Consider the following 27,852-nt stretch of genomic DNA (forward strand, 5'->3'; position numbering starts at 1 on the left):
GGACACCCAGGCCTTGGGATGCCCACAAACAAGCCTCAGAGAAAGGCATTGACTGGTACACCCTGTTTCTTGCCTGAAAATGAAGAGAGCTGGCAGTGGAGTCGATTCTAGGGCAAAGCAGACGGCAAGAGACACGCTGGAAAACATCTGTGTCTGTACAGTGAGGGCAGACATCACAATAACGTATTTTACAGTGGCAATGCCAGCTCAATGTGTTGGCCACAGGCACCATAAAACTTTCTTTGACAATACCGTAAGATGCATTTGGCCACAGGCATACACCATTTAAATGTGTTTTGAAGGGAAATGCTGCCATATATTTGACACAGCTAACATAAACGTATGGTTTTACAATGGCATGCTGGCATATATTAGGCACAGCTATCATGTCAATGTGTTCTTACAGTGGGATACAGGCATACATCGGACATAGCGTGTAAACTCTTCTTATACGGGAATGGCAGCATACACTGGAATTAAGCAGCTAAAAATGCATGCTAGACTATATTGGAATAGACAGCATGAAAATGTTTTACAGTGGCAATTCCGGCTTATATTAGGGGGGGTCAGCATAAATATATTTTCCAGAGGAAATACTGGAAACTATAGTTTGGCAATTGCAGCAAAAAATGTGTTTTACAGGTCAATGCTGGCATACATTGCTCATACATGCCTCATGTTTCTGTGTGGACAACGCCAACATGATAATGCATTGTAAAATGCTCCTTTCTGCTGTTTTTGATCTGGCATGTAGGGCTGGGTGAAATTGTTAAATTCCGCTACAAATTAAATTCCGCTCCACCAAGCGCAGAATCAAAATCCATAAGATTTGGATGCATTTCGCCGCAATCTGCCGTGCCGCCACGCCTGGGAACCAAAAAGAGCAGCGTGAAGTTTCTCGTGCAACTGAGGTTTGTCCACCAGTGCTCACGTGACACAGTTTGTTCCAGAGGTGTCAGGGAGTAATGGGGATCACCGTCCCCTTTCTTCAGACCATTACATCTTGAGGTCATGGGCACACATTTGATTGGTTTAGAAGAACAAGGTTAAAGAGAACCAAAATACTAGATTCTACTCGAGAAGGACCCAGGATTGCATTTCCAGGAAACACGTCTAACTTTAGCCGCCGACACGAGAGCTCGTCCCTGAACTGGCCAGACAACGTGGTCTTCACCCAATCCAGCTCTTCGGTAATGGGCACTGACATCGCCCACAGCTGAATGCAGTCACGAGAAATGCCCGGCACCCCCTACATAATCTGTAGAATATAACTCCACTCATTCACATGGCCAGGGTCCTAGTGCTTAGCCAGTTCCCAACATTGTGCATTTGGGCTATTGGAGAAAGATCTGGAACAACTGGACCCCATTTCCTTCCTTTGACACCGCTGGTAATGGGGAAGCCCAGGAAACACAGGCCAAAATGACTTTCCATCCATGTTGGATCCCCCCCACCTGCACATTGTACTTTGCTCAATATGATACTGACTCATCTTTTCAAAATTTGGATTCATTCATATACTGTAATTTCAATGCCCTGAAGAAGAGCTTTGTGCGAAACAAGTATGGGAAAGAAAGACACGATACACCAATTATAAAGTTACGAAAAAAGCCAGTTCCTCCAAAAAAGAAGGATGATATCTTATAAAACATTAAGAGCATTGATTGATGGACATTTGTGTGGCTGGAAAATAGACTATAATTAATCCATTACGCCACATCCTCGAACTGAAGTTCTCAATTTAAGGTCACAGGGCCTCAAGACGCAGTGTTTTCAGGCTCATGTCTTTGCAGTCCGGAACATACACATGTCAGATGTACTCATATGGCACACTGTCCGGACTCACACCCACACCCTGAGGATAGACGGAGACCCAACGCACCTTGTGCAGACTCCTTCAGCACGCCGGCCGAGGTGCGCAAGCCATCTACCGTGGCCTGGAACCCCTTCCTCAGGATCATTGCTTCCAAGCGCAGTGCATAACTGAGGACAAGAAACCAAGGGTTAGGCACATGCTGTGTACACATACACCTTTCTTTCACATACATTGAGTACAGGACCTGCATTATGTTGCCTATCAAACACATGTCACGAAAGCAAAGCAGCCCCTGATCCAACCCTCTGAGCGGACACACACACACACACACCCCTGAGTTCCAGTACCTTGGGACGTCCAGCAGTAGCATTAGGAAGACCTCAGCTTCGCTCAGGTTGGCCTGGTCGCCTCTGAATGCCTTCAGCCGCTTCACCTGCTCCAGGAGAAAATATTTCAGACATAAAGAGCAATTCTTTGCTGCAGGAACATTGTCAGAGGTGGGCCGGAAATGTTACTGACTTGTAGCACTGGGTTCTCAGCTTGATATCAGGTACAGACTCACATTCCATGCTTAATCCAGCCATTAAATAGTTGGGTTGGAGAATTACGCTACATTTAAAAAAACACTGCTGTGGGCTTTAACTGCGGAGAATGCCTGTGTCTAGACCACATCCACTGGAGACCACAATCCCCTCTGATTTGGGCCTTAACCCTCAGATCATTTGTTTTGGATTTATTGGGCGAGATCCGTTCAACCCATGAACCTTCTTTCCATCTCACTTGTGAACCTATTACTGACATTCAGCTGCAAAATTAGGGTTACATGTAAGTAACGCTTACTTTCACAGCACACATTGGTTATTCAATGGCACCATGTTTGTAGAGTAGCAAATAGTATCTTTTCAGGCAAATAATGTCTTCTTTTGGCTTCAATTCTTTATTTGTTCATGTTAATTTAGAAATGTTGCTTTTTCCACAGTCTGCTAAACTGTGCTAATCTGTTAACCGGTCTCGCCCAACAGTCTACCTGTCTACCTACTCATATCGTCCCCACACTTTACTGCCAACAATTGCCTACAATTCATCCCACACATCTCCCCCTCACCGACCTGGGATTACTAGGAGACCTTTACTTGAAAACGATGCTACACGCTGTTGACACCATCGCCCCACTAGCGCCTCACAAAACGAAACCAACGATGCGCCTCAACGCCTGGTTCACTCCAGACCTCTTAGCTCTCCACTCTAAAAAACGTAAGGCCAAGTCCACAAACAGAAGGTCACCAGCTGATTCCCATTAACCACTGTTCACCACCTCAGCCAAGCTTTACAAACAAGCTACTCGTCTGGTGAAATCTACCACTTACAACTCAAGAATTGTCAACGGCAAGTCCAACATGCATGAGATCTTTATCATCCTCAGAGAATTGGAATCCCCGTCATCACCCCCACTCCACACCACCAGAGATGAGGCCTGGTGTGCTATGGTCCAAAATGCCCTCCTGGACAAAATCTGCACCCTTCACAACAAAATCCAACTGAAGAAAACCACCATTAGTACCAACATTCTATCACTTCACGTCATCTTGCCTCACAACGCCCTGCATGACCTCCCCCCTGGTCACCTTAGCTGGGTGAACAGCCATCCTGAAAGGTCTGAAACCATCAAGATGTAAAGTAGACACCTTCCCCCCTGCCATTATCAAGGACTGCTCACATGCCTTGGTCCCATTCATCAGCCTGTAGAGAAGGAGCCAAGCACCCCCACCTCACGCACCGCTCCCATGTTGCCTATATGTTGGGAACCAGAGGGTGAAATAGATGCAGTGCCACTGAAGATACCGATACCAAGGAGAATCCTGGGAGAAAGGTTCCCATTGAGAAAACCATACCTCCATACACGACAGTATGATGGCCATTTGAATGAAATCCCGGAAGAAGTGGGAAAAGTGAGCAAAAGAGAAGATTGGTGACGTCACATGAAGCAGGGCTGACGCACCCAGAAGAGATGCCGAGGCAAGAGAATATAAACATTCTATAGGCGTTAAGAAACTATCGAGGATGAGCAACATTTTGAGATCGAGATAAAGATGTTTATGCTACAGAAACAATGAAGGTATTAAGTCCTTTTACAGGTGTACAGATGCAAGAAACGCAAGCAGACAAAGTATTCTTAAGGTTGTTGTTTTGTTTTCTCCTAAGCTACTTGTCCACTGTGTTTGCTAAAATAAAGGACGCCTGATGGAGATCCTTTTACTCGCATCTGGTTGATTTTTATTATTGAGGAGAGTGCCGCCCAGAAAGCTGCAATTTGCTTTCATTTTTTCTTGGTTTGGATATATATATATATATATATATGTTTGTTTGTTTATTTATTTATATGGTGCACCGGACCCGAAGGTATGAGGGCGCACGCATTACAAGAATATTCTCAACTTAGTTACAATACTGTACATTATTTACATTATTATACATAGTGGGTAGATGCCATGGTAGTGGCTGTGTAGTTATGGTTAAGTTGCTAATCCTATAGCTATCCCTGGATGAATCCTCACCGAACTTTGCAAGAAAAGTATATGGCCCACTCTGAATATTTTTGCAAAGTTTGGTGAGGTTTGGTCTAGGGGGGGGCAAAGTTATAGGGGGGGTCCCAAAATGTCTTTTTTTCCCATAGAGTGAATGGGGAATAATCTTTGCGCACGCCTACAGCCCAAACCGCTGGATGGATTTTCACCAAATTTGAGGCAGGAGCAGCGGCAGGAGCAGCAGCAGGAGCAGCAGCTTGGTCCGAAAGCGTGCTTTGGTGAAAATCCATCCAGTAGTTTTTTATAAAACGATCAAAAAGTAGGTCTCAAAAAATTAGTGATATCTATGTCACACTTCCCTGTTCGCTCCGCGGGCAGGACACCGGTTGGCTAATCGGCTTGCGTCATGTCCACGGACACACAACGTGTCCGCCGATTGGCTGGAGTGAGACGAGATGTGCGTCAGATTGTTCCGATGCGCCCGCCATCTTGGATCTGTCGACAGCCTGCGGCGAACAGAGGCGAAATGCAGTTTTGGGGAGTGTTTTGGTGTGCAAGAGTGCTTGGGGAGGTTTGGGGAGTAAGAGATGGGTCAAATACTGTATTAGTTTAGGTGGCAGGTGCTACTGATGTATTCGCCATAATAATAATAATTTGGCATTTATATAGTGCTATAAACCCTCAGGTATCTGAGCGCTGCTTATTATTACCCACGGTGTGTGGTGCCATGCCCGCGCTGTCCGGGATGTTCGTAATTAGTGAAAATGAGGGGTGTCCTAAGGACAGTATTCCCATCCGTGCTGTCCGCAGGCAAGTTGAAACTGTTCTAAGGACACGTGCGGTGTCAGCGGACATAAAAATTGACCATATGCCGCAGTTAATATGTTTGATTCTATGGGTGTGATATGCTGCGGTGGTTGTGGCCAGGGCCTAGAGTCTTGGGTGCATGGCCAAAGGCCATGCACCCAAGACCGAAGTTATAAGCACTGAAGTTATAAGCCACCATGGGTGTGATATGCTGTGGTAGTTGGGGGTGTGATATGCTGCAGTGGTTGTGGCCAGGGACTAGAGTCTTGGGTGCATGGCCGAAAGCTATGCACCCAAGACTGAAGTTATATGCACTGAAGTTATAAGACACCATGGGTGGCTTATAACTTTCCTCTCCCTGGATGAATTCTCACCAAACTTTGTAAAAAGTGTGATATGGGTGGGCCCATATAGACAGTTAAAAGGTTTGATTCTATGGGTGTGATCTATGGGTGTGATATGCTGCGGTGGTTGTGGCCAGGGCGTAGAGTCTTTGGTGCATGGCCGCAGGCCGTAGGCCATAGGGCATACTTCCAAGACTCTAGGCCCTGGCCACAACCACTGCAGCATATCACACCCATATAATCGAATATCTATCAAATATTTGCAAATCTACAGTTTGTGTACTGTTTGATTTGTATAGTTTGTATGTGAAGTTTTGGCTACGCCATGTCATTAAGATTGTAGAATTTGGTAACAAGCACTGTAGTATAACATATCCATGGAAGAGAACATTTTGTATTGTGGTGTATGATTAGATGTTTGCTTCAATGGTTCTGTTATGCAGCACTATTTATGTGTTCTATTAGATTATACTTACTGTTTGATTTTTTGAGATTGGATATATTTGTTTCATGAGTTGGGTAACTGGTGCACATATTCTTTTTTAATTTCTGTGATAAAAGAAAAGAGCATGTTAGTGTGTGTATTTTATAAAGACTTATTACATTGCACAGGAGACATTTCGGCTTTTTTTCGACCCACATATTTAGTCATTTACAAACCAGTGTACTGTGCAATTTGCTCAGTTTCTGTGTTTGTTTTTCAAATCATTGGGTCTGTTGGAAAAAAAATCCATGTCGGATTAAAAATACTTTTTTTGTTATGGTACAGACTATTTGTTTGTTTGCTTTCAGTGTTCACTTGTTGTTTCTGGCTAATGCTCTATCTGTTGGCTTGCTGCAGATTTTTGGAGCAGTTAGATACCTTTTGGCATAGTCTAACTGTCTATTTCTTGTTATAATTTAGTGGTATTCATTTATCTGTTTGGTTGTTATGGAATCTTGGGGCAGTTAGATACCTGTTGGTGTATTCTAACAGTTTATAGTTTTTTAATTGAAGTTTTGTTAATGTTTAAGTACAGATTAGTTATTAAATTTTGGTTTTAAGAAGATTAAATGGGCATTTGTAAGATTTGCTGGTAATCTCTGCTTTAGAGTAATGGTACTATCATTACATTCGAACCATCCACATTTCTTTTTAATATATGCAGTGTAGTGACCTGCATTGGTTGTGGCTCCTGCGTGGTAGATTATACCTATTGTTGTGAAGGTTTTCTTACCAAGTGATACTTGACCATGTGTGAATCCAGTCACCTTGCAGTTGTTTTTGGTACCATCTGCATTGTAACGTAGAAGCATTAGTATTACATATTTACTATGTGTTTGTATTAGTAAGGTGGAGCGATTATCTGAATTGCAGGTAGTACATAATCTACCATGGTTTGCATTTTGTACAAGTTTCTGAAATGGAACGTATTCACAATTAGGTATGGATACATACATGAAGCGCTCATTAGGGATTTGTTCCTGTGCCACATAGTTGCAGAGAGTGCATGTATGTTTCCACATGTATGAAATCTGGAATATTTCATGTATAGGTATGTTTTTGTTTTCCAGTACTTGTAGTAAGTACATTAGAAATTATTGTGGATCTTCCTGTGAGTTTATAGTGAATTTCACCATTCCAGCACAGTAGTCCAATTCTTGTCTTATTCCATGAACACTATACGTGTTGTCAGGATTGTTTGTTGCGTTTTTATGAAGTACTAACATTTGCAAACACAATTGGTCTGTACTGTGTAAGTAAATGTTGTCAGCAATTGGTGGCAACTGAAATAGAATATTCATTACTACATTTGAGTAGCAATTTACACCAGTTATATTTGAAAATTTGAATGGACCAGATTGTTCTGTGTCCAAGTCATTTTTTTCGGAGTGTGTGTTGCTTCTTTGAAGAAGTACCCGAGTTACTTTGACTAATAGGTTCTTCTTTGGTTGTGGTAATAGATGAAGTATTAGCTTCTTTTACTCTCTTTGGAGGATTTGCAGTCAGATCCTGTTGCATTTCTGTTTGAATTAGTTTTCTTTTACAATGTTTTCCTTTTTGTGGAGCAGGATATGTTTTTTAGATGGGGGTGTGTAGTGAACGTAGTCTATTGTATTCTAAAATGCAAGGAATATCAGCGTTTACTTTATTTGCATCAAAGTTGATTAGAAATAGACCGTCAAGTGTACATACGCGTGATAGTGCCACGTAGCTCATGCCTTCTTTAAAGACTGTGTTACCAATATCTATCAATGCTTTGTCTAGGGTAAGACCTTGTGATTTGTAAATGGTGACGGTGTATGCTAGAGTTAGAGAAAATTGTTCTCTGCGTTCATACATGTCTTTGAAGAGAAGGAATCGAGCTGTTGAGCGCCCCATCCTTTTTACTTCTGAAAGTTTGTCAAAGAGAATATTGACAAACTGAATGTTGTTGTCACGTGGGTATGTTTGAAAGCCAACAACTGTACCCAGTGCTCCATTAACTAGTCCTTGCTCCACGTCAAGGTTACATTTAAGCATTACTCTACAGTTTAAGGATAATTTTAATATTTTCTCCAAACCAGCTGTGTTGGAGATTGCATTTCCTAAGGTATTTAGTCTTGTTGTGGCTTGTTGAAACATGGGTAGTCTCATACCATGTACGTCCAGTTTGTCTGTGGAGCAAATTTCAATTCTTGGATGCATTTCTTTCTTCAACATTGTTTCATTGAATTTGGAACAGCTTGCAAGAGTTGGCATTAAGGACATACAATTGACATTTTTGTGTGCTAATTGTTCCATAACATCAGTAGCACATGAGTTATGGCCATAAAGTGCATGGATGTGCCGGGTTTTTAATATTGCTTGTGCTTCTTGAGATAGTACACCAACTCTAATACTTTTTAAAATGTTGGCGTAAGTGAGGTCTGCAGATTGGTGCATGTTTCTGTTAATTCTCTGTATTGAAAATGTTGCCAAAGGTTGACATTTCCTATGCTGCCAACAGTTTTATGGCAGAGTTTGTGTCCTAAGGTTTTAAAAATAGGTTCACCTTTCACTGGTGTCAATTGAAGAAGATCTCCGAAAACAATAATGTGTTTTCCTCCAAAGAGCTCTTCGTAGTTTGTTTTAAGTACTTTTTGCAATCTTAGGTGAATCAAAGCCAACATTAGTTTGGAGACCATGCTCACTTCATCTATTAGTAGCATTTTCATTTGTTTTAACACTCTGTGTAGTTCCATTGCAGCATCTGTAGAAAGTTTGTAATATTCTAATTTATTTTGGTGTTCTACTGGAAGGAGTAGTAATCGGTGTAAATTGACACCGCCTATGTTGTAGGTAGCTAAACCTGTGGGGCAGTTACAACAGCAGACAGTTTGTTTTTTGTCCATTGTTGAAGGAACTTGCTGATGATTTTGATTAAGAATGTTTTGCCTGAACCAGCTTCACCACTGACGTATAGTAGTATAGGTTTGTAATTTTGGCAGGTACATTCTTTATTTTCATGTTGAACACCATGTGCAATTTCTTTTGTTACTTCTTGAAAAATGGTACGCTGCTCTTTGTTCAGTTTTGATTGTAGTACAGTTAAGTCTTCTGTATCTTCTTCATAGTGACACATGGTGTTCTCTACTTCTGTCATAGCTAATTCTACCTCATTTGCTATTAGTGGCTGTCCCAGTGGTTCTTGACTTCCTGTTACAGAAGGTTGAATACTGTCGGGAGTGTCCTTATCTAGTTGGGCCTGGAGTTCTTCTTCGTGTTGCTGTTCATTGTGCAACATTGTTTTGTACTGTGTAAAGTTTATATCGGTGATAGTGCTTTCATTTGGTTTGAAAGCGTCTTCATAGGAGTCATAGTTTTCTAGTATCTCTTCTTCTTTTCTCCATGATTTAAAAAGTTGTAGCAGGGACATGTAATATAGTTCTTTATGTTGAGGAGTTTTTAATGACAATTTGATATGATTAATTAAGCTTCGTTTGGTAAGTTTCACTAAGCTGCCTTCACAATCTGTCACTCTATATCTACCTTTTTTTCATCAGGTTTTATATTATTTTTGTATGCAAAGTTTTGGGCTATCTGGTATAGACACATGGTTTCCAAAGTGGTACTCCTGTTCGGGTAGTATGTGTCCAGTAAATTGTTTTTCAAAATGTCTTGGCTGTTGGGATCATTTTTGGCTATTGTTTCTATGTCCTCATATGATTTGAGAACTCTTTTTCTAGATTTAGCAAGACCAAGACTTAGCCATACTATATTTTCAGATTTTCCATACAAAGCAGTACCGGTTAAATGATCTGCAGCTTCATAGGAGCCACATTCTCTATGAGAGAGCATTTTTATGCCTAAGCTGTACAATTCCTGAGATAGTGTTTTGTCTGATGATAGGCCATTCCAGAGGTCTTGAAGTTCTGTTTTTTCTGCTTTTGTAAGTAGGCTGTAACATATCGTGCAACTGCAGTGGAATTGTCTGCAATGTACTGCACATCTATGTTTGCATTCCATAAGAGGGCAATGATTGCATTGTAATCATTGATATATTTTGATTCTTCTGTTCTTTTTATGTAATACGTGTTCTTAGGTGATTTACCTTTAACACTATGTCAAACTGAAGACGTAAAGTTGTTCACTTCACCTGTTTCTGTAACTGGTCTAGGGAAAACAAAGCGGCATTTGGTTTAGTATTTCCCTTTGCTTTTGTATTTAGGACGACAATATTTGTGTCTTTGAAATTGTACAATTTGTGCATGAAGATCACTAGTTGTTGCTTTCAATGGAATTTCACAAGTGACATATTTTTCGATTAACTGTAAAACAGTGGAATCACTGTCTTGACCAAATTTAGGAGCATCTTTAATCCATAAAAGCATATGGATATGTGGTGCTCCTGTGGCTTGGTATTCTTTTCTCCAAAAGAAGTGTTCCACTTCTCTGAGGGGAGGAACGGTTTTATTACAAATAAAGTGTAGCATAGCAATGAAACGATGATGGAAATATCTTGAAACAGTAACAGGATCTAGAGAGCAAAGTTCTCCAGGTGTTAGTATATCTATGTTTTTTTTGGTTTTGTTTGATATGCGTAGGAAATCGTGTATATCTTCCCATGCATATTCTGCACAACTTAATGTAACAAACCAAGTGGGTGGGCCAAGGTTTCTTATCATACAACGTACATCTCTGTGACGTCGGAGCCAGCACTCTTTCGTACCATGCATGTTTGCTAACAGATTTGTAATGCTTGATTGTAAAACCTCATCTTTTTCTCGCAGTTTTTGTATTAATTGCATAGCTGACATATTTTGAAAGTGGGTTCCTGATTTCAATATGTGTGCAACTCCGTAACATAAAGTTGCTAGTTCACTTTCAAAGAGTAGGTGGAATATGTATTCCACATTTTGTCTAAATCTTGGATCTTCAGAATACATTCGTAATGAGCGGTATTCTGATGCTGTTATCTGAGTGGGTCTATCATCGTACCTTCCTCCTTTGCCAGTAGGAAAGAGTAGAGGAAAAGCACGTGCTTCTATACTTTTTTCCCATATGCTGATTGGTGATCCTTTGGTTTGTCGCATTTGGTACGTTTCTAGTGCATCATCTATGGTGTCATTAGAGTGTAATGGATGAATTGTATAATGGTCTAAAATATTGGATACTATAGCAGGATCTAGAAGTTAAAATTGACCAGTTTCTGGTGACTCTTGAATGATTTCAGCTGTTTCCCTTAAGTTTACTTCAATATTTATTTCTTTGTAGTATTCATTATTGTCTTTTAGATATTGCAAGTCTTGTCTAACTCTATGTAAGTCTACGAGTTGTTGCCAAATTATTTTGTCTTTTGTTGGTACACCATTTACTAAGACAATTAAAGATTGCTCTATTGGACATTGCACTCCCAGAGTGTGCACATTTTCTTTCAGATCTAATGGTAAATAAACTACTTTGCCATGAATGCCTTTCACCAATTCAGAAGGAGGTAATTTTGCTGTTTTTGGTTGAAGGCGTATTATTGCTTGATGTGGGTGCACTGAATTATGATGCTCTCATATAAATTGAGTTGTTGCAGGGGTTTTGGTAGTGGGAAGTTGTTTGTGATAGCACGTGAAGGAGTTTGGTTGTTGTCATGTTTTGTAGTGCAGTAACTGCAAAGTATTAAGGGGTCAGTTATTTCGTATTTGTTTTCTGCTATAAGGTAGAGAGCTAATTGAAACCATTTGGAATCTTCATTGTCTTCTATTTTGTATGTTACATCTATAGTATTTGTGTTACTTTTATAAAAAGTTCTACGGCAACACACACACACATGGTTTGGTACTTCAGCTGATGTACTTTTAAATTTTCTTTTTTCTTTTTTGTATGTGTGTAGTAGAAGGTTGCCAAGTACAGAATTGTTGCTAGTCTGTTGTAAAGCTATTGCATTTTGTAAGTGGCTTTCATTTCCAAAATATTTTCTCTGGATATGGGCGAGTTCTTCGAGTAGGTCTTTGGGTGTACCATGTAGAAGAGTGTTATTTAAATTGGCTAGTGCTAAAGCAGGACTTTTAGCATAGTACAGTTTATAGACTAGATTTCTTATAGTTGAATGATGTGTTGACATCATTTCGATATGATGGAAGGTGCTTTTGCAAATAGGTCCTGAAATGCAGGCTAATGAATGTCCTTGTATTCCTGTGTATTTGCGCACTGGACAGGTATCCATATTTTGCAGCACTTTCATTTTGATTTTGTCTTTGCCTTTCACATACTGATTGAGGAACTGGCGTAAAGATTGGAAAGATTTTTTGGAATGTTACACATTGACGTGCACGGCCATTTGTATACTGGACGTTCTGGTTCAGTCGAATGGAGAGGTAATTCTGAGTTTTCTGGGGATATTTTTGTAAGCAGTATTTCTTGTTCCATTATGGTATTATTAATTTTTTCATAAACTCGTCCACTGCTATGGGTGGTAATTGTGTTTGTTTGGTTTTGTCTGTATGCTTCTTCATTAAAATATGGTTCCGTGCTCATGGTGTGACTCCATTCACCTCCACAGATATTTAATAAGTTATTTTTGTTGACATTCCTTTTATTGAGAAGTATTTTTTGTAATTTAGTAGTTAGTTTTGTTAGTGCTTTCATTCTGTTTAACACTAAAATGAATAACTTTCTTTTGAGAAGGATTGCACTGTCTATCAAAGCTTCTAAGATTAATTTTCTACGGTAGGTTTGAAGTGTTGTGCATGATTTGTCTCCTGTTTTTCTAAGATTCTGAAGGACTCTGTGGTGGAACATTTTTGCTAAAATAATTTTTTTGGTATGGTTACTTGCGAGCATATCAAGATTTATAGGAACAGTTTTAGCAGTAGTGGTAGCCGAATTCTTGTTAAGCATTTTTTGTTTCGTTTTACATTTTGATAGAAGAGGCAAAGTTTCTGTACTGGAAGCTTGTTTTGTTTCGCTAATTGACTGTATTACCTGTTTTGTTTGAACATTTTGTACAAACTCTGGTAGAGATGGATGCTTATTTTGGACACTTATTTTCATTTGCTCTATTTCTGCGTTGCTTTCTACAGACTTGCTTTTTGGTAGGCATTCTTTGGGGTCTGTTGAAAAAAAAAAGAAGGTATGGGTTGGGCCGTTCTGCAATGTATGTGTGCTGTGTGCATGAGTGCCTGAGTATGATGGGAAAGATGTATGTGGTGGTGTGTGATTGTGCATTGGGCAGCTACAATTAGTTGGGAAGGCTATTCTTCTATTTGTGTGTTACTAAACTGCGGTTCAGACGAGAGTAGAAAGTGAGCTAGTGGTGAGGAGAAGCTTTAATAGTAAACCTAATGGTATAAAATTAAAACAGTTCTTTGTTTTGTAGTCCTAACATTCTGAGGGTTGAGTATGTTATTTGCGTTCCAAAAAAACAGGGATTTGTGTGCCATTCTGCCTGCTAATCCGTGTTTAATAAATGGGGATTTGTGGCAGAATGGCTCAGAAATCGCTGTTTTTTTTGGTGGACAAATTAGATGAATGAACCACACAGTGTGTTTGAGGAACAGTAAGAATATTGTACTTACTCTTTTTTTGTGGAATGAGCAAGTTTCTTCGGATATTTTGTTTGTATTTCAGATGTAGCTGATTTTCAGGAGAGTGGTCTTCACTGCAATTGTAAAAGAAAGAAGTTAGTAATTTTGTGTGTTTATAGCACTGATGTTAATGTAGACGTTGATTTTTATGTTTTTGTGGTAGTATTCTGGTTTGATATCTGAACATAGTGTATGCATGCATTTCATTTGACTACGTGCAGCCTTTATATTTTATTTACAATATGTTAGTTCAACATGCTTTGCAAATGAGTAGAATTTTAAGTGCATGAAATTTGTTTGTTTTTTTAAAGCTGTGTTGTAGATAGCAGACAGGTTTGGAAGTGACAGTTGATTATAGTAGATGGGAAAAATGTCAATAGGTTCATTTTATAGGTAGACATGCCAACAATCGGGAGCCCCTGAGAGGGAGATTTCACCACAGCAAACGGGAACATTTATTTTCCCATAGGATTGCATTGGGATGGCATTAATTTAGGCGGGAGACAGTAAAAAATGGTGCGATTTTTCAATGAAAAATCGGGAGTCTCACACCTAAATCGGGAGGGTTGGCATGTATGTATAGGTTAAGCGGGAGACAGTAAAAAATAGTGCGATTTTTCAATTAACAATTGGGAGTCTCGCGCTTAAATTGGGAGCGTTGGCATGTATGTATAGGCTATGCAGATTTAGTGGCATTACTCTGTTTATATGGATTCATAAGAGTTGTACATGTACTGTGAATAAAATATGCATACTTGTAGTTTGTATTCATGCATGTGGATTTGAATGCAGCTGTAAGTAGAAATCTTGGAGACTTGTAGAGTAGTTTTTGTAGTAGGTGCTTTCCAATGATATGAGACTTGTACTCAGAGTGATCAACAGTACATTTGAAGTGCGGAACTCCGATGATGGAGTTAGATGTAGAGGTCTTGGATGTGATTGGCGGATGGTTGTGTGACTGCTTAGCTGTATCCAATGAGGGAATGGCACCAAGAGTGATGTGGAAAGGGTAGAAGGGCTGCCTAAGAGTTACGTGCCGCGCAGACACTGCGGCTGTCCGCGGGTAGGGCGTGCCACATCCAGGGTTTTCCAGCAAATCTAGTATGGAAAGGGGACTGTAGGGATCAGCCAATCAGATGTTGACATTGTGAATTTGTGTAGAAAGAGAGTGTGTGTAGTGAAGATGGCAGAGGTGGAGAAAGTCAGGGTGTTGGTGCTCAGAGATATGTTTGTCCATGGTTTACAGCAGTATGCTCAATGCAGGCATGTGGCAAACAATTTTGATGTTAAAGGAGTGGAGGTGGGGTGGAGCGCTGTGCCTGATTGCAATGTAGAGGGAATTCTACAAGTTTGTGAAGATTTGCGCAGGATGAACAGTCCACCATCTGGTAGCTTTGAACTATGGTGCTTTCCATTTGGGCTACGTCAGTGCCCCTACTTGGTTGGCAGATTTGGAACAGTTGGTTCAAGGAGTAATGAACATCCTTCCAAATGCAAAAGTATTTTTTTCTGGATTACTACCTAGGGCAATATGGGACAATAGTTCTGTTTTTTGTCCTCAGCAAAACATTGCTAGGTGTGCAATCAACTGAGGCATGTGTACTTTCATGCTTAGAGCTGGTATGTTTTTCTGTAATAATGAGAATATTGATTTGAGTAATGCTGTTTATTTTGAAGAAGATGGCATTTCCTTAACTTTTTGGGAAATGCCATGCTGTTTTGGAATGTAAGGGTTGCTTTGGAGAAGGATATGTGAACATTTTAGTAGTAAAGTAAGAAGAAACCCCCCTCTCAAAAAAATAAAAAAAATAACAGGTGTCTGTCAGACATCTGCAAAAAAAATACCAAAAAATGGCTCTTTTCAGAGCCCACCTCAAAGGGGAAATGGGGCACACCATTCAAATTTACATTCACCATGCTCAGATTTTCGATATGTCTGCAGACATGGCGGTAGTCTGTGGACAGTGCGATTTACATACAGGGATTCTGGGGTGGAGAGGCATGCAAATGAGAATGAGCGGAGCTAGGGATTGGTCAGTAAAGTTTACTGGGTGTGTTGCGTAAGGAGAGATTTTGTCAGAACGTCTTTTTCCTGAGAGAAGAACAGATAGCTATAGCTGTGTGTTTCCGAAAACCGATTATCTGGATTTTGGGAGACTCATGGATACATTGGTTGGAGGTGCATGCAGAACGTTGTGGAGTAGCTGCAGATCTTGGATTCCCTCATGTGCAAGTGCACTGGCATGGAGTGCGTGGAATGAAGTGGCTGGACTTGGTACCTCTCTGTGCTACTTTAGAGACAGAGCATCATCCAGACATAATTATAATTCATTGTGGAGGGAACAGTTTAGGACATATGTCTGGAATTTCCTTGCAATTTGCAATGAAAGAAGGACTTGAGAAGGTCATGGACATGTTTCCAAATTTCCAAGTAATTTTTTCTCGTATTGCGCAAAGACAAATGTGGCTGCGTTCTTCTTTATTTGGTCCACAAATGGAGAAAGCGAGGTGCAATGTCAATAAGGCTGTTTGTGCCTTTCTAAGAGATGCTGGCATGTCCTCTTTTCACAAAGAAAAATATTATGTTTCGTAGCACATACATTTTTCGCAGAGATGGAGTCCATCTTACTTATGCTGGCAATCAGATTTTTCTGAGAAATGTACAAAATGCATTGCAACCTTTTTTGGAATTAGAGTCATCTATTTTGCAGTAGAGTTCAAGTTTTTCAAACACACAAAAACACCACCAAAAGGCTCTTTTCAGAGCCACCACTTACTCCCAGAGAAAAGTGCATTGGTTTTGCTAGGGCAGCACCCTAAAACTTTATGTCTTAGGACTGTCCGCGGACTTCCATAAAACGCACAGGGCCACGCGCTGTTTATTTGCCACTTCTATTTTTAAACTTTGAAAGGCGGCTCTGAAAAGAGCCTTTTTTATTTTTGTTGTTTTATATTTTTTGTTTTTTTTTTACACATGACACACTAGGAGAGGAGGGGAAAGGAGGGTAAGGAAAGGACACCAACCACAGGGATAAGAAAGGGCAGGTGGAGAGAGGAAGATGTAGGATGGGCCTTACTTAGGTAGGTGGGAGGTCTTCTGGTGCTCCTTGACCATAGTCTCGAAAGCACTTCGAAGACTCTCCGCCCTGCAGAGTAATGCGTCGCAGTACATACACAATATTGTGACCCTCGAAAGGTAAGGGTCAACAGCATTGTGAATGGCCTGTGAAGCAGCTGGAGAGATGCGCTCTCCCCGAGGAGTGTCTCTTGTGGCAAGAGGAGCGGAAATGGAGGATGCTGTAGAGGAACTCAACCTACTACATTTATCACAAGGTACAACCTTGTGAATGTCCGCACTGTGGAACGACGTTAGGTGTCGCTTCATGGATTTTGTACCAAAGCTGTACGAACCACGTCTCCCACAACTCAGCCCCCTTTTGCACTGTTTGCAGGTGACCTTGTTCGCACGCGCTTTTGGTACGTTACCATGAATGGTAAACAACCACCACACCCAAGACTCCCAGCAAGTGCTGGTAGTAGGGAGTTCCTCGACCTCATTCTCTTCATCCTCTTCATCCTCGTTCTTTACATCCTCATGCCTGTTCCCCTCTGCAGGCCCTTTGGGAGGTGGTGGTGGTGGAGGGTTTGGGGGTGGTGCTGAGGCAGATGTAGCAACAGCAGCCATGGATGCCATCAGAATTGATGAGATAATCTCAGCAAGAGCAGCAAATGCAGCAAAATTCAATCTGCAATAGCCAAAAGTACAATGAAGATCAGCTCTTGGGTGTGGCCTTTCATAGGGGCAGAGGGGTGCGCTTTGTGAACAGATCGAATACCCAAAAAGGTTCAAAAAGTTCCAAAAAGTATGTGGAAAGCCAGAGTCATTGTCTGGGACATGTGCAATGGTGAATTATTACTGTCAAATAATTTGGATTGTCTGAAAAAGTTCTTTTAAAATGTTTGGGAACCGGACAGTGTCCGCAAATTAGGATACACGCTCAGCATGGGTGCGGTCACATGATGATGTTGGGAACACGCCCGTGAAGGGAATGGGTGTCCGCAGTACACCAAATGCACGGGAACAGTCGTGCGCATGCGCGCGGGTGTTCTACGGACAGTGTTCGGGTCCTCAAACAAATTAAAAGTGCGACACAAGTGAGACGGACAGTTATGGACAGGCGCGATGTTCGCAGGACTTACGGGTGTGGTGCGCATGTGCGTAGATGTTCTGCAGACTGTACGGACAGGTATAGTGTCCTTAGGACCGCTCCATTTTGTTTGACTACGGACAATCCGGAAACTGCGCGTGTTCTTAGGACAGTTTCAACTTGGCTGCAGATGGTACGGACAGGTATAGTGTCCTTAGGATTCCTCCATTTTGTTTAGTTACGGACATGCCGGACACTGGGTGTGTTCTAAGAACAGTTACAACTTGGTTGCGAACGGTACGGACAGGTATAGTGTCCTTAGGACACCTCCATTTTGTTCATTTACGGACATCGCGGACACCGGGTGTGTTCTAAGAACAGTTCCATCTTTGCTGCAAATGGTACGGACAGGTATAGTGTCCTTAGGACACCCCCATTTTGTTAATTATGGACAGGCCGGACAGGCGCGTTGTCCGCGGACATTTTAACTGCTTTTTAAAAAAAAATTAGACACAAAGAATTTCATTTAAAGAAACATAATTTTTTTTTATTATATACATATACACAATTTATGAAATAGAGGGGGAAGCAGAAACTGATACAAATACAGGGGAATTAGGGGTTTGGAGAGGATGGATGGAAGGGGATGAAGGGATGGAAGTCTCGTCAAAACGTTTTTCTTGGTGTCGAGGGTTTTGGGATTGTTGACTGGGACATGGAGAGGGGGAACAGGTACATGTGGGACAATGGTATTTAATTTTTTCTTTTATGTGGTCCTCCACAAATTCTTTTAAAACATTGAAATTTTCCTTGAGCATGTCCATTTTCTGAGTCTTTTCCAATGTGTCTTTTGGTGTATTATTTTCAATGTTTGTATGGTCTGTTAAAAATAAATACATATATGTTAAGTACACATGAAGCAATGATTATTAATTTGATTATATGAAGAAGTGTCTACCATTATTATCACTATCTTCAGACATTTTCTCACGTGGAAATTTTCCTCAAGCCACTCCAAAGTACTGCACATTTCTGTGTGAAAAACAAAAATATATTAATTGTAGTGTACCTAATAAAAAACGTTTAGAAAAATATAAGAAAAATGAAGTTTACTTACTAGTTTCTGGTAAGTTGTATTTGTACTGTTGTGTAGGTCTACTGTTGCTTCTAGCTCTGCAGTTTCTGTGAGGTAATTTTTGTTTTGGTATATTCCATTTTACTACATAGGGTATTTAAATGGATGGTTGATGTGTTACATATATAGGTTCCACTGCTTATTTATTATTATTATATATAATGTGTTTATGTGCTGCTTCTTGAACTTGTGCAGTGTTTATATGGTATGATAGAACAATTCAAGATACCCCCTGAGTGTTTGGGTAGTGTTGATGTCGTCCGCGACCGTTCGTGGACATACGCACAGTCCGCGGACATCAAAATCATTAGCAGTGGGTTCAGTATGTTACATGTATATAAAGTAAGGGAATCCTAGTAAACATCTATCAAATTCACACTATGAAAATGTATATTCAGTAAAAAAACTTTGTTAAAGGGACGTTATGGTTAAGTTGCGCTACTAAAATCCTATGAAATTCAGTAAAAAAACTTTGTTAAAGGGACGTTACGGTTCAAAGTAAAACCGAAAACCCCTGAAATTCAATAGTTATGGTCAGCTAAGCAACCATAAATCGTGCCACCAACGTGCATTGTTAAGACTTACACCCAGGAAATCAAAGATGACATCAGAAATGTCATTGATGACATCACTGATGACATCACATGTGCATGTACTTTTCATGAAAAGTCTGTACAATGGATTCTTATTATAATGTTGACAAAAAAGTGTTTATATATATATATATATATATATAGGAGTGAATGAACAATGGATGATTCCACTACGCATTTTAGCAGAGTTGGACCCCGAGAAAGAAAGGCTTTTTCCAGTGTGTCGCAGTTGAAAAGCTATTGAATTATAGAGGTGAATCAAAGAAAGACGAGCCTGGACCAGCACCAAGAAGCCAAGTCCGCTCTGGGCCTGAATGATCAGACAGTGGTTACAAGTGTGTGAAGAACAAACTCCTGTTCAAAAGACGGGCACGAGAACAATGAAGACGTCAGAGGTTCATTAAATAAGAGTATTTTAAATGCAGCAGAGCTCTAAACATGGTCTTCAGTCACGTGGATGAGTGAAAATAGATAATCATGATGTTTTACGCCAACTCCAGGAGACAGAGTGTGCTATACTCCATCTTATTCTCAGGCACGAAGAACAATCTCAAGGCCAATCTTCAAAGGGCTAATTGACTGGCAGACAGCAGAGTGATGATGAATAGTAGACTAATTGGTGGGAAGCTATGGTCAAGACCAACCCACCAGCACCTGGATGCCAGTCTGCATGCTGCTGGCATATGTGGAAAAGTACTGATGGATACAAGGGTGCCAACCAATTATAGAGGGCTACATAATAGGGAGCCCTATAGTTTGTGTAATTAATGGGATGTTGTGTATTTGATGATGTTCATTGTGACCTGTATGAGGGGAGGTCTTAGTTGCCCAACCTGATGTTAGAGACCCAATCACCTTCCCAACAAGTATGGAACGTATACTTAGATGTTCCCTTTCTCAAATAGGTTTTTGTCATTTAAAACGTAGGATGACATCAATAGTGACGTGTTTTTACTAAATAATCTGCTTTTTTATAAAACTTGCTGAGTGAGAAGATCAAGAGAATCGTCAATGTTCGTTGTAACTTGAAACATGTGTGTATAGGCGCTTTATAAATGCCATATTGTATCATATCATATCAAGTCCCTGTTTCAGACAATTGCAAATAAAACAGATGTGATTTGCCAACTTCCTGAGTTAGTCTTATTATTGATGTTTGAGTATCTTCTGCATCCCCATCCATCTTAAAGTATTGCTATCGTGTCTTAAAGGGCTGGGTCGGTAACCCCAGTTCAAGCCCATTCATCAACGCCTCCTTCTCTGCCTGTCTGGCCCCTCTAGTCTCAAGGAAGCATTGCTACTCCCATTACTAAAAAAAAACATCCCTAGACCCCACAACCCGGATTAACTACCACCAAAAGACCACAGTCCCCTTCCTCCTAAAAATCCTGGCTAGGGCTGCCTACCTCCAAATCCAGCAATACCTGTAATTTAACCACATCCTGGCAATGCGTCAATCATGGTTCCGCCCGGGCCATGGAACGGAATCAGCCCGACCTGAAAAACCAGCTCAGTGAGATCAAGGACGCTGGAAAGCCGGCACTTCTTCTACGCTTAGACCTTTGAGTAGCGTTTGACTTGGTAGACCATAAAATCCCCTGCCAACATCTCACCTCTGCCGCCAACTTCTTGCCCGAAGCAGCAACCTGAATTTCCTCCTTCTTGCAAGCCTAGGGATCGGTAGGGTCTTCTGTATCTCGCAAGCCTAGGGATAGGTTGGGTCTTCTGTATCTCGCAAGCCTAGGGATCGGTAGGGTCTTCTGTATCTCGCAAGCCTAGGGATAGTTAGGGTCTTCTTCTGTATGTCGCAAGCCTAGGGATCGGTAGGGTCTTCTGTATCTCGCAAGTCTAGGGAGAGGTAGGGTCTTCTTCTGTATCTCGCAAGCCTAGGGATAGGTAGGGTCTTCTGTATCTCGCAAGCCTAGGGATCGGTAGGGTCTTCTGTATCTCACAAGCCTAAGGATAGGTAGGGTCTTCTGTATCTCGCAAGCCTAGGAATAGGTAGGGTCTTCTGTATCTCGCAAGCTTAGGTATCGGTGGGGTCTTCTGTATCTCCCAAGCCTAAGGATAGGTAGGGTCTTCTGTATCTCGCAAGCCTAGGAATAGGTAGGGTCTTCTGTATCTCGCAAGCCTAGGGATCGGTAGGGTTTTCTGTATCTCGCAAGCCTAGGGATTGGTAGGGTCTAGGGATCGGTAGGGTCTTCTGTATCTCGCAAGCCTAGGGATCAGTAGGGTCTACTGTATCTCACAAGCCTAGGGACAGGTAGGGTTTTCTGTATCTCGCAAGCCTAGGGATTGGTAGGGTCTAGGGATCGGTAGGGTCTTCTGTATCTTGCAAGCCTAGGGATCAGTAGGATCTACTGTATCTCACAAGCCTAGGGACAGGTATGGTCTTCTGTATCTCGCAAACCTAGGGATAGGTAGGGTCTTTCTATACCTTGCAAGCCTAGGGATCAGTAGGGTCTTTTGTATCTCGCAAGCCTAGGGAGAGCAGGTGTCACGGACGTATTGGAAAATGAAATAATCCCTTTTCAAGCCTACCCTGGCCTAAAGTTGATACTATGTCCTGTTGTTTTGTTTAATAAATACAAAGTGTACAAGAGATAGAAGCTCCATGCGGCCAGGTCTAAGGTTGGACATGTGTTTCTTGGGCACAGTCGAGTATAGAGCGTGCGCCCCTCAATGGTCCCGTAGAGCAGCACCTAATGACCCCTCCCAGGAGTACCCTTACTTTCACTTGTAAGATTTTTATGTCTTTTGGATCCCTTCCCATTTATTTCAGTTGTGATACTCTTGGTCAATTGGGATTTTATTGAATTTTGCCCAATACCCTTCGATGCCGAGAATCTATTTGCTCTACTGGACTGTAATCCCCCACAGTCCGGGCAGCCTCGGTCCCAGGAGCTGAGGACGCTGTGGTCAGGATTGTCCAGGCCGGTCAGAAGGTCAGAACGGGGCCCTTTCAGGTGCGCACCAGGGTTCCAAGTTCAGAACTCTTGGGGTGCAGTAGTCAGAAAGGAGTTAGGGGTTGTGGTGAGAAGGGCACCTGGAGCCCCTTTAGAGGGACCCAGGGAGTTGTGGTCAGAAATGAGCAAGATGCTATGAGCTGTGGGGTCTGGGGAGACCTATAGGGGCCTAGAGAGTCATGGCTGGAAAGACCCATGGGGCCATGAGTAGAGTGAGACCATAGTCCAGTGATCCGATGACCATTGGTGTTGACCTCAATCTGTGCACCGGCATCAGCGGGTATTTTCAATAGCTCTGCCTGGTTCGTTGACGTAGATGAAGGTTTCAGCGGTGGAGGAAGTGTTGGTGTTGATCATGGCATTGTCTTTGATTTCCAAAGATCGGCGGCGCTGGTGCCGAAGGATCCGTGATGTTAATCGCTCAAGAGAGGCCTTATGAGTTGCCCATGCCTGGTTCGTTGACGTAGATGAAGATTTCAGCGGTGGAGGAAGTGTTGGTGTTGATCATGGCATTGTCTTTGATTTCCAAAGATCGGCGGCGCTGGTGCCGAAGGATCCGTGATGTTAATCGCTCAAGAGAGGCCTTATGAGTTGCCCATGGGCTGCAGTCCTAGGCCATTGTAGAGAAGATTGACCCCATTTGAACATTCCCGTAAATGGTGGGTAGTGGTGTGTACTCCCTTTAGGCCAGGCAATCCCTCCTCCACTTATGGAGGTACTTGTGGGGTTTTGGGGGAGATCCAGACTTGCTGTAATGACTCCCTAATCTGTGCAAAAAGCGAGCTTGCCGGAAATTCAAGGTTAATCCAAGACAACATTCCTTCCCTATAAACCCACATCCTTAAAGGGAAAAACAAGCTTTCACTTTGATGGAGATGACTCGCCCCGATTCCGAGAACATCTTTTTTGGTGCTGCCGACATCTACGGTGTAGAATTAATCCTCTTCTTTTTCATGATTGTGTGACAATCGCTTCCTAATTTCTGAAACCTGCTATTTCAGACTATGCCCTTTATTTATGTTTGTAATTTACCACGATGGCAGATGTTGTTCTGAACCACAGGGGATTCTGGGGTCCAAGTCAAGATTACAAAGGCCCCCAGGGGGATTCTTTTAAGATATTGCCTAGATAGTTCTTAGCATATAGGTCTAGGACAGATTCCCGCTGCATGATGATGCATAGCATGTATGTCTTCAACAGATTCATGCTGGATGATGCCTGGCATGTATGCCTTCAACAGATTCATGCCGGACTATTCCCAGCATATAACTCTACAACAGATCATGCTGGATTATTCACATAATCCAGGTCTGTAACAGATTCATGTTGGACTATTCACGGCATATAGGTCTTCAATAGAATCATGCAGGATTATTCACAGCATATAGCTCTTAATCAGATTCATGCTGGATGATGCCTAGCCTGTATGCCTTCAACAGATTCATGCTGGACTATTCACAGCATGCAGCTTTACAAAGGATTCATGATCGACTATTCACAACATGCATGTCTACAACAGATTCATGCTGGATGATGCATAGCATATAGCTCTTAATCAGATTCATGCTGGATGATGCATAGCATATAGCTCTTAATCAGATTCATGCTGGATGATGCATAGCATATAGCTCTTAATCAGAATCATGCTCAATGATGCATAGCATATAGCTCTTAATCAGATTCATGCTGGATGATGCCTAGCCTGTATGCCTTCAACAGATTCATGCTGGACTATTCACAGCATGCAGATTTACAAAGGATTCATGATCGACTATTCACAACATGCATGTCTACAACAGATTCATGCTGGATGATGCATAGCATATAGCTCTTAATCAGATTCATGCTGGATGATGCATAGCATATAGCTCTTAATCAGATTCATGCTGGATGATGCATAGCATATAGCTCTTAATCAGATTCATGCTGGATGATGCATAGCATATAGACCTTAATCAGATTCATGCTGGATGATGCATAGCATATAGACCTTAATCAGATTCATGCTGGATGATGCATAGCATATAGCTCTTAATCAGATTCATGCTGGATGATGCATAGCATATAGCTCTTAATCGGATTCATGCTGGATGATGCATAGCGCATAGACCTTAATCGGATTCATGCTGGATGATGCATAGCGCATAGCTCTTAATCGGATTCATGCTGGATGATGCATAGCGCATAGCTCTTAATCGGATTCATGCTGGATGATGCATAGCACATAGCTCTTAATCGGATTCATGCTGGATGATGCATAGCACATAGACCTTAATCGGATTCATGCTGGATGATGCGTAGCACATAGCTCTTAATCGGATTCATGCTGGATGATGCGTAGCACATAGCTCTTAAACGGATTCATGCTGGATGATGCGTAGCATATAGACCTTAATCAGATTCATTCTGGATGATGCGTAGCATATAGCTCTTAATCAGATTCATGCTGGATGATGCGTAGCATATAGACCTTAATCAGATTCATGCGGGATGATGCATAGCATATAGCTCTTAATCAGATTCATGCTGGATGATGCATAGCATATAGACCTTAATCAGATTCATGCTGGATGATGCATAGCATATAGCTCTTAATCAGATTCATGCTGGATGATGCATAGCATATAGCTCTTAATCAGATTCATGCTGGATGATGCATAGCATATAGACCTTAATCAGAATAATGCTGGATGATGCATAGCATATAGACCTTAATCAGTTCATGCTGGATGATGCATAGCATATAGACCTTAATCAGTTCATGCTGGATGATGCATAGCATGTATGTCTTCATCCGATTCATGCTGGATCAAGTGCAGCATACACATTTGCGACAGATTCCTGGTAGATTATTCACAACATGTCACTTTAGAAGAGATGCATGGAGTTACATCCTGAGCTCTAACTGGGGTGTGACCCATCAGACTGAAAATGCCTTGTGTGGCTGGCCACTGAGGAGTGGATGAATGTTCAGGGGAGGAGATGGGTATTAGAGGGAGGGGGTCTGGGTGAAGGCAGTTAAGTTAGATGGACTCCTAGTGATATTGGCACTCAGTGAGCAAGGTGTGAAATCTTATCTGGATAATGTGAGGATGGGGTTGGGACCTGACCCACCTCTTCCTTCTCCGGCAAGTGTTTAATCAGCTCAGCCAGCCTTTCGCCGCAGTACCGCTCTCCAGATCCCTGCCGTATGTCCTCTACAATCTCAGGAGCTGATCTGTGGAGAGAAAGCCATGTCAGCATTCGTGAGAAGGGATCCACATTTATGATCTAGAAATATATAATGAGCATGATCTAGAACTGAATCATGCATGTTATCTGGAACCATTTCATGTGTACTATCGATAAACATTCTACTTATGTGATGGGACCGGGAAGCACGTAATGATTGGCATCTATAACCATTCCCCTGATGTGACATGGAACCTCTAAATGTGTATCACCTATAATAATTTCCCTGATGTGACATGGAACCACTAAATGTCTATCACCTATAATAATTCCCCTGATGTGACATGGAACCATATAATGTGTATCACCTATAATCATCCCCCTGATGTGACATGGAACCACTAAATGTCTATCATCTATAATCATTCCTCTGATGTGACATGGTACCATATAATGTGTATCATCTATAATCATTCCCCTGATGTGACATGGAACCATATAATGTGTATCACGTATACTCATCCCCCTGATGTGACATGGAACCACTAAATGTCTATCACCTATAATCATCCCCCTGATGTGACATGGAACCACTAAATGTCTATCATCTATAATCATTCCTCTGATGTGACATGGTACCATATAATGTGTATCACCTATAATCATCCCCCTGATGTGACATGGAACCATATAATGTGTATCACCTATAATCATTCCCCTGATGTGACATGGAACCACTAAATATCTATCACCTACAATCATTTCCCAAATGTGACATGGAACCATATAATGTGTATCATCTATAATCATTCCCTGATGTGACATGGAACCACTAAATATCTATCACCTATAATCATTTCCCAAATGTGACATGGAACCATATAATGTGTATCACCTATAATCATTCCCCAGATGTGACATGCAGCTGTGTAATGTGTAGCCCCTATAATCATTCCCCTGATGTGACATGGAACCTCTAAATGTGTATCACCTATAACCATTCCCCTTATGTGACATGTAACCATTTAATGTGTATACCCTATAATCATCCCCCTGATGTGACATGGAACCACTAAATATGTATCACCTATAAGCATCTCCCTGATGTGACATGGAACTGTGTAATGTGCATCACCTATAATCATTCCGCAGATGTGACATAGAACCACTAAAGGTCTATCACCTATAATCATTCCCCTGGTGTGACATAGTACCATATAATGTGTATCACCTATAATCATTCCCCTGATGTGACATGGAACCACTAAATGTCTATCACCTATAATCATCCCCCTGCTGTGACATGGAACCATATAAAGCGTATCACCTATAACCATTCACCTGAAGTGACATGGAACCACTAAATATGTATCACCTATAATCAGTCCCCGGATGGTACATGGAACCACTAAATGTGTATCACCTATAATCATTCCCTTGATGTGACATGGAACCATATAATGCGTATCACCTATAATCAGTCCCCTGATGGGACATGGAACCACTAAATATCTATCACCTATAATCATTCCCCTGACGTGACATGGAACCAATGTGTATCACCTATAATCAGTCCCCTGATGGGACATGGAACCACTAAATGTGTATCACCTATAATCAATCCCTGATGTGACAGGGAACCATATAATGCGTATCACCTATAATCATCCCCCTGATGTGACATATAACCACTAAATGTGTATCACCTATAACCATTCCCCCGATGTGACATGGAACCGTGTAATGTGTATCACTTCCAATCATTCCCCAGATGTGACATGGAGCTGTGTAATGTGTAGCCCCTATAATCATTCCCCTGACGTGACATGGAACCAATGTGTTTTACCTATAATCAGTCCCCTGATGTGACATGGAACCAATAAATGTCTATCACCTATAATCATTCCCCTGGTGTGACATAGTACCATATAATGTGTATCACCTATAATCATTCCCCTGATGTGACATGGAAACACTAAATGTCTATCACCTATAATCATCCCCCTGCTGTGACATGGAACCATATAAAGCGTATCACCTATAACCATTCACCTGAAGTGACATGGAACCACTAAATATGCATCACCTATAATCAGTCCCCGGATGGTACATGGAACCACTAAATGTGTATCACCTATAATCATTCCCTTGATGTCACATGGAACCATCTAATGCGTATCACCTATAATCAGTCCCCTGATGGGACATGGAACCACTAAATATCTATCACCTATAATCATTCCCCTGACGTGACATGGAACCAATGTGTATCACCTATAATCAGTCCCCTGATGCGACATGGAACCACTAAATGTGTATCACCTATAA

General features: G+C 41.5%; 1 protein-coding gene across 1 annotated transcript in view; it reads right to left on the reverse strand.

Annotated features, from left to right (window-relative positions):
* LOC138480683 (FH2 domain-containing protein 1-like) overlaps positions 1–27,852 on the reverse strand; it is a 285,834-nt gene that overhangs the window by 65,722 nt on the left and 192,260 nt on the right. Inside the window, exons 4-6 of the mRNA XM_069612360.1 lie at positions 25,468–25,570; positions 2,164–2,249; positions 1,883–1,983 (exon numbers count right to left, since the gene is read on the reverse strand). Coding sequence (XP_069468461.1) covers positions 1,883–1,983; positions 2,164–2,249; positions 25,468–25,570 — 290 coding nt within the window. The remainder of the gene's footprint in view (positions 1–1,882; positions 1,984–2,163; positions 2,250–25,467; positions 25,571–27,852) is intronic.

The sequence above is a fragment of the Ambystoma mexicanum genome, chromosome 5p (assembly GCF_040938575.1).
Source record: "Ambystoma mexicanum isolate Mex_15411 chromosome 5p, UKY_AmexF1_1, whole genome shotgun sequence".
Taxonomy (NCBI): domain Eukaryota; kingdom Metazoa; phylum Chordata; class Amphibia; order Caudata; family Ambystomatidae; genus Ambystoma; species Ambystoma mexicanum.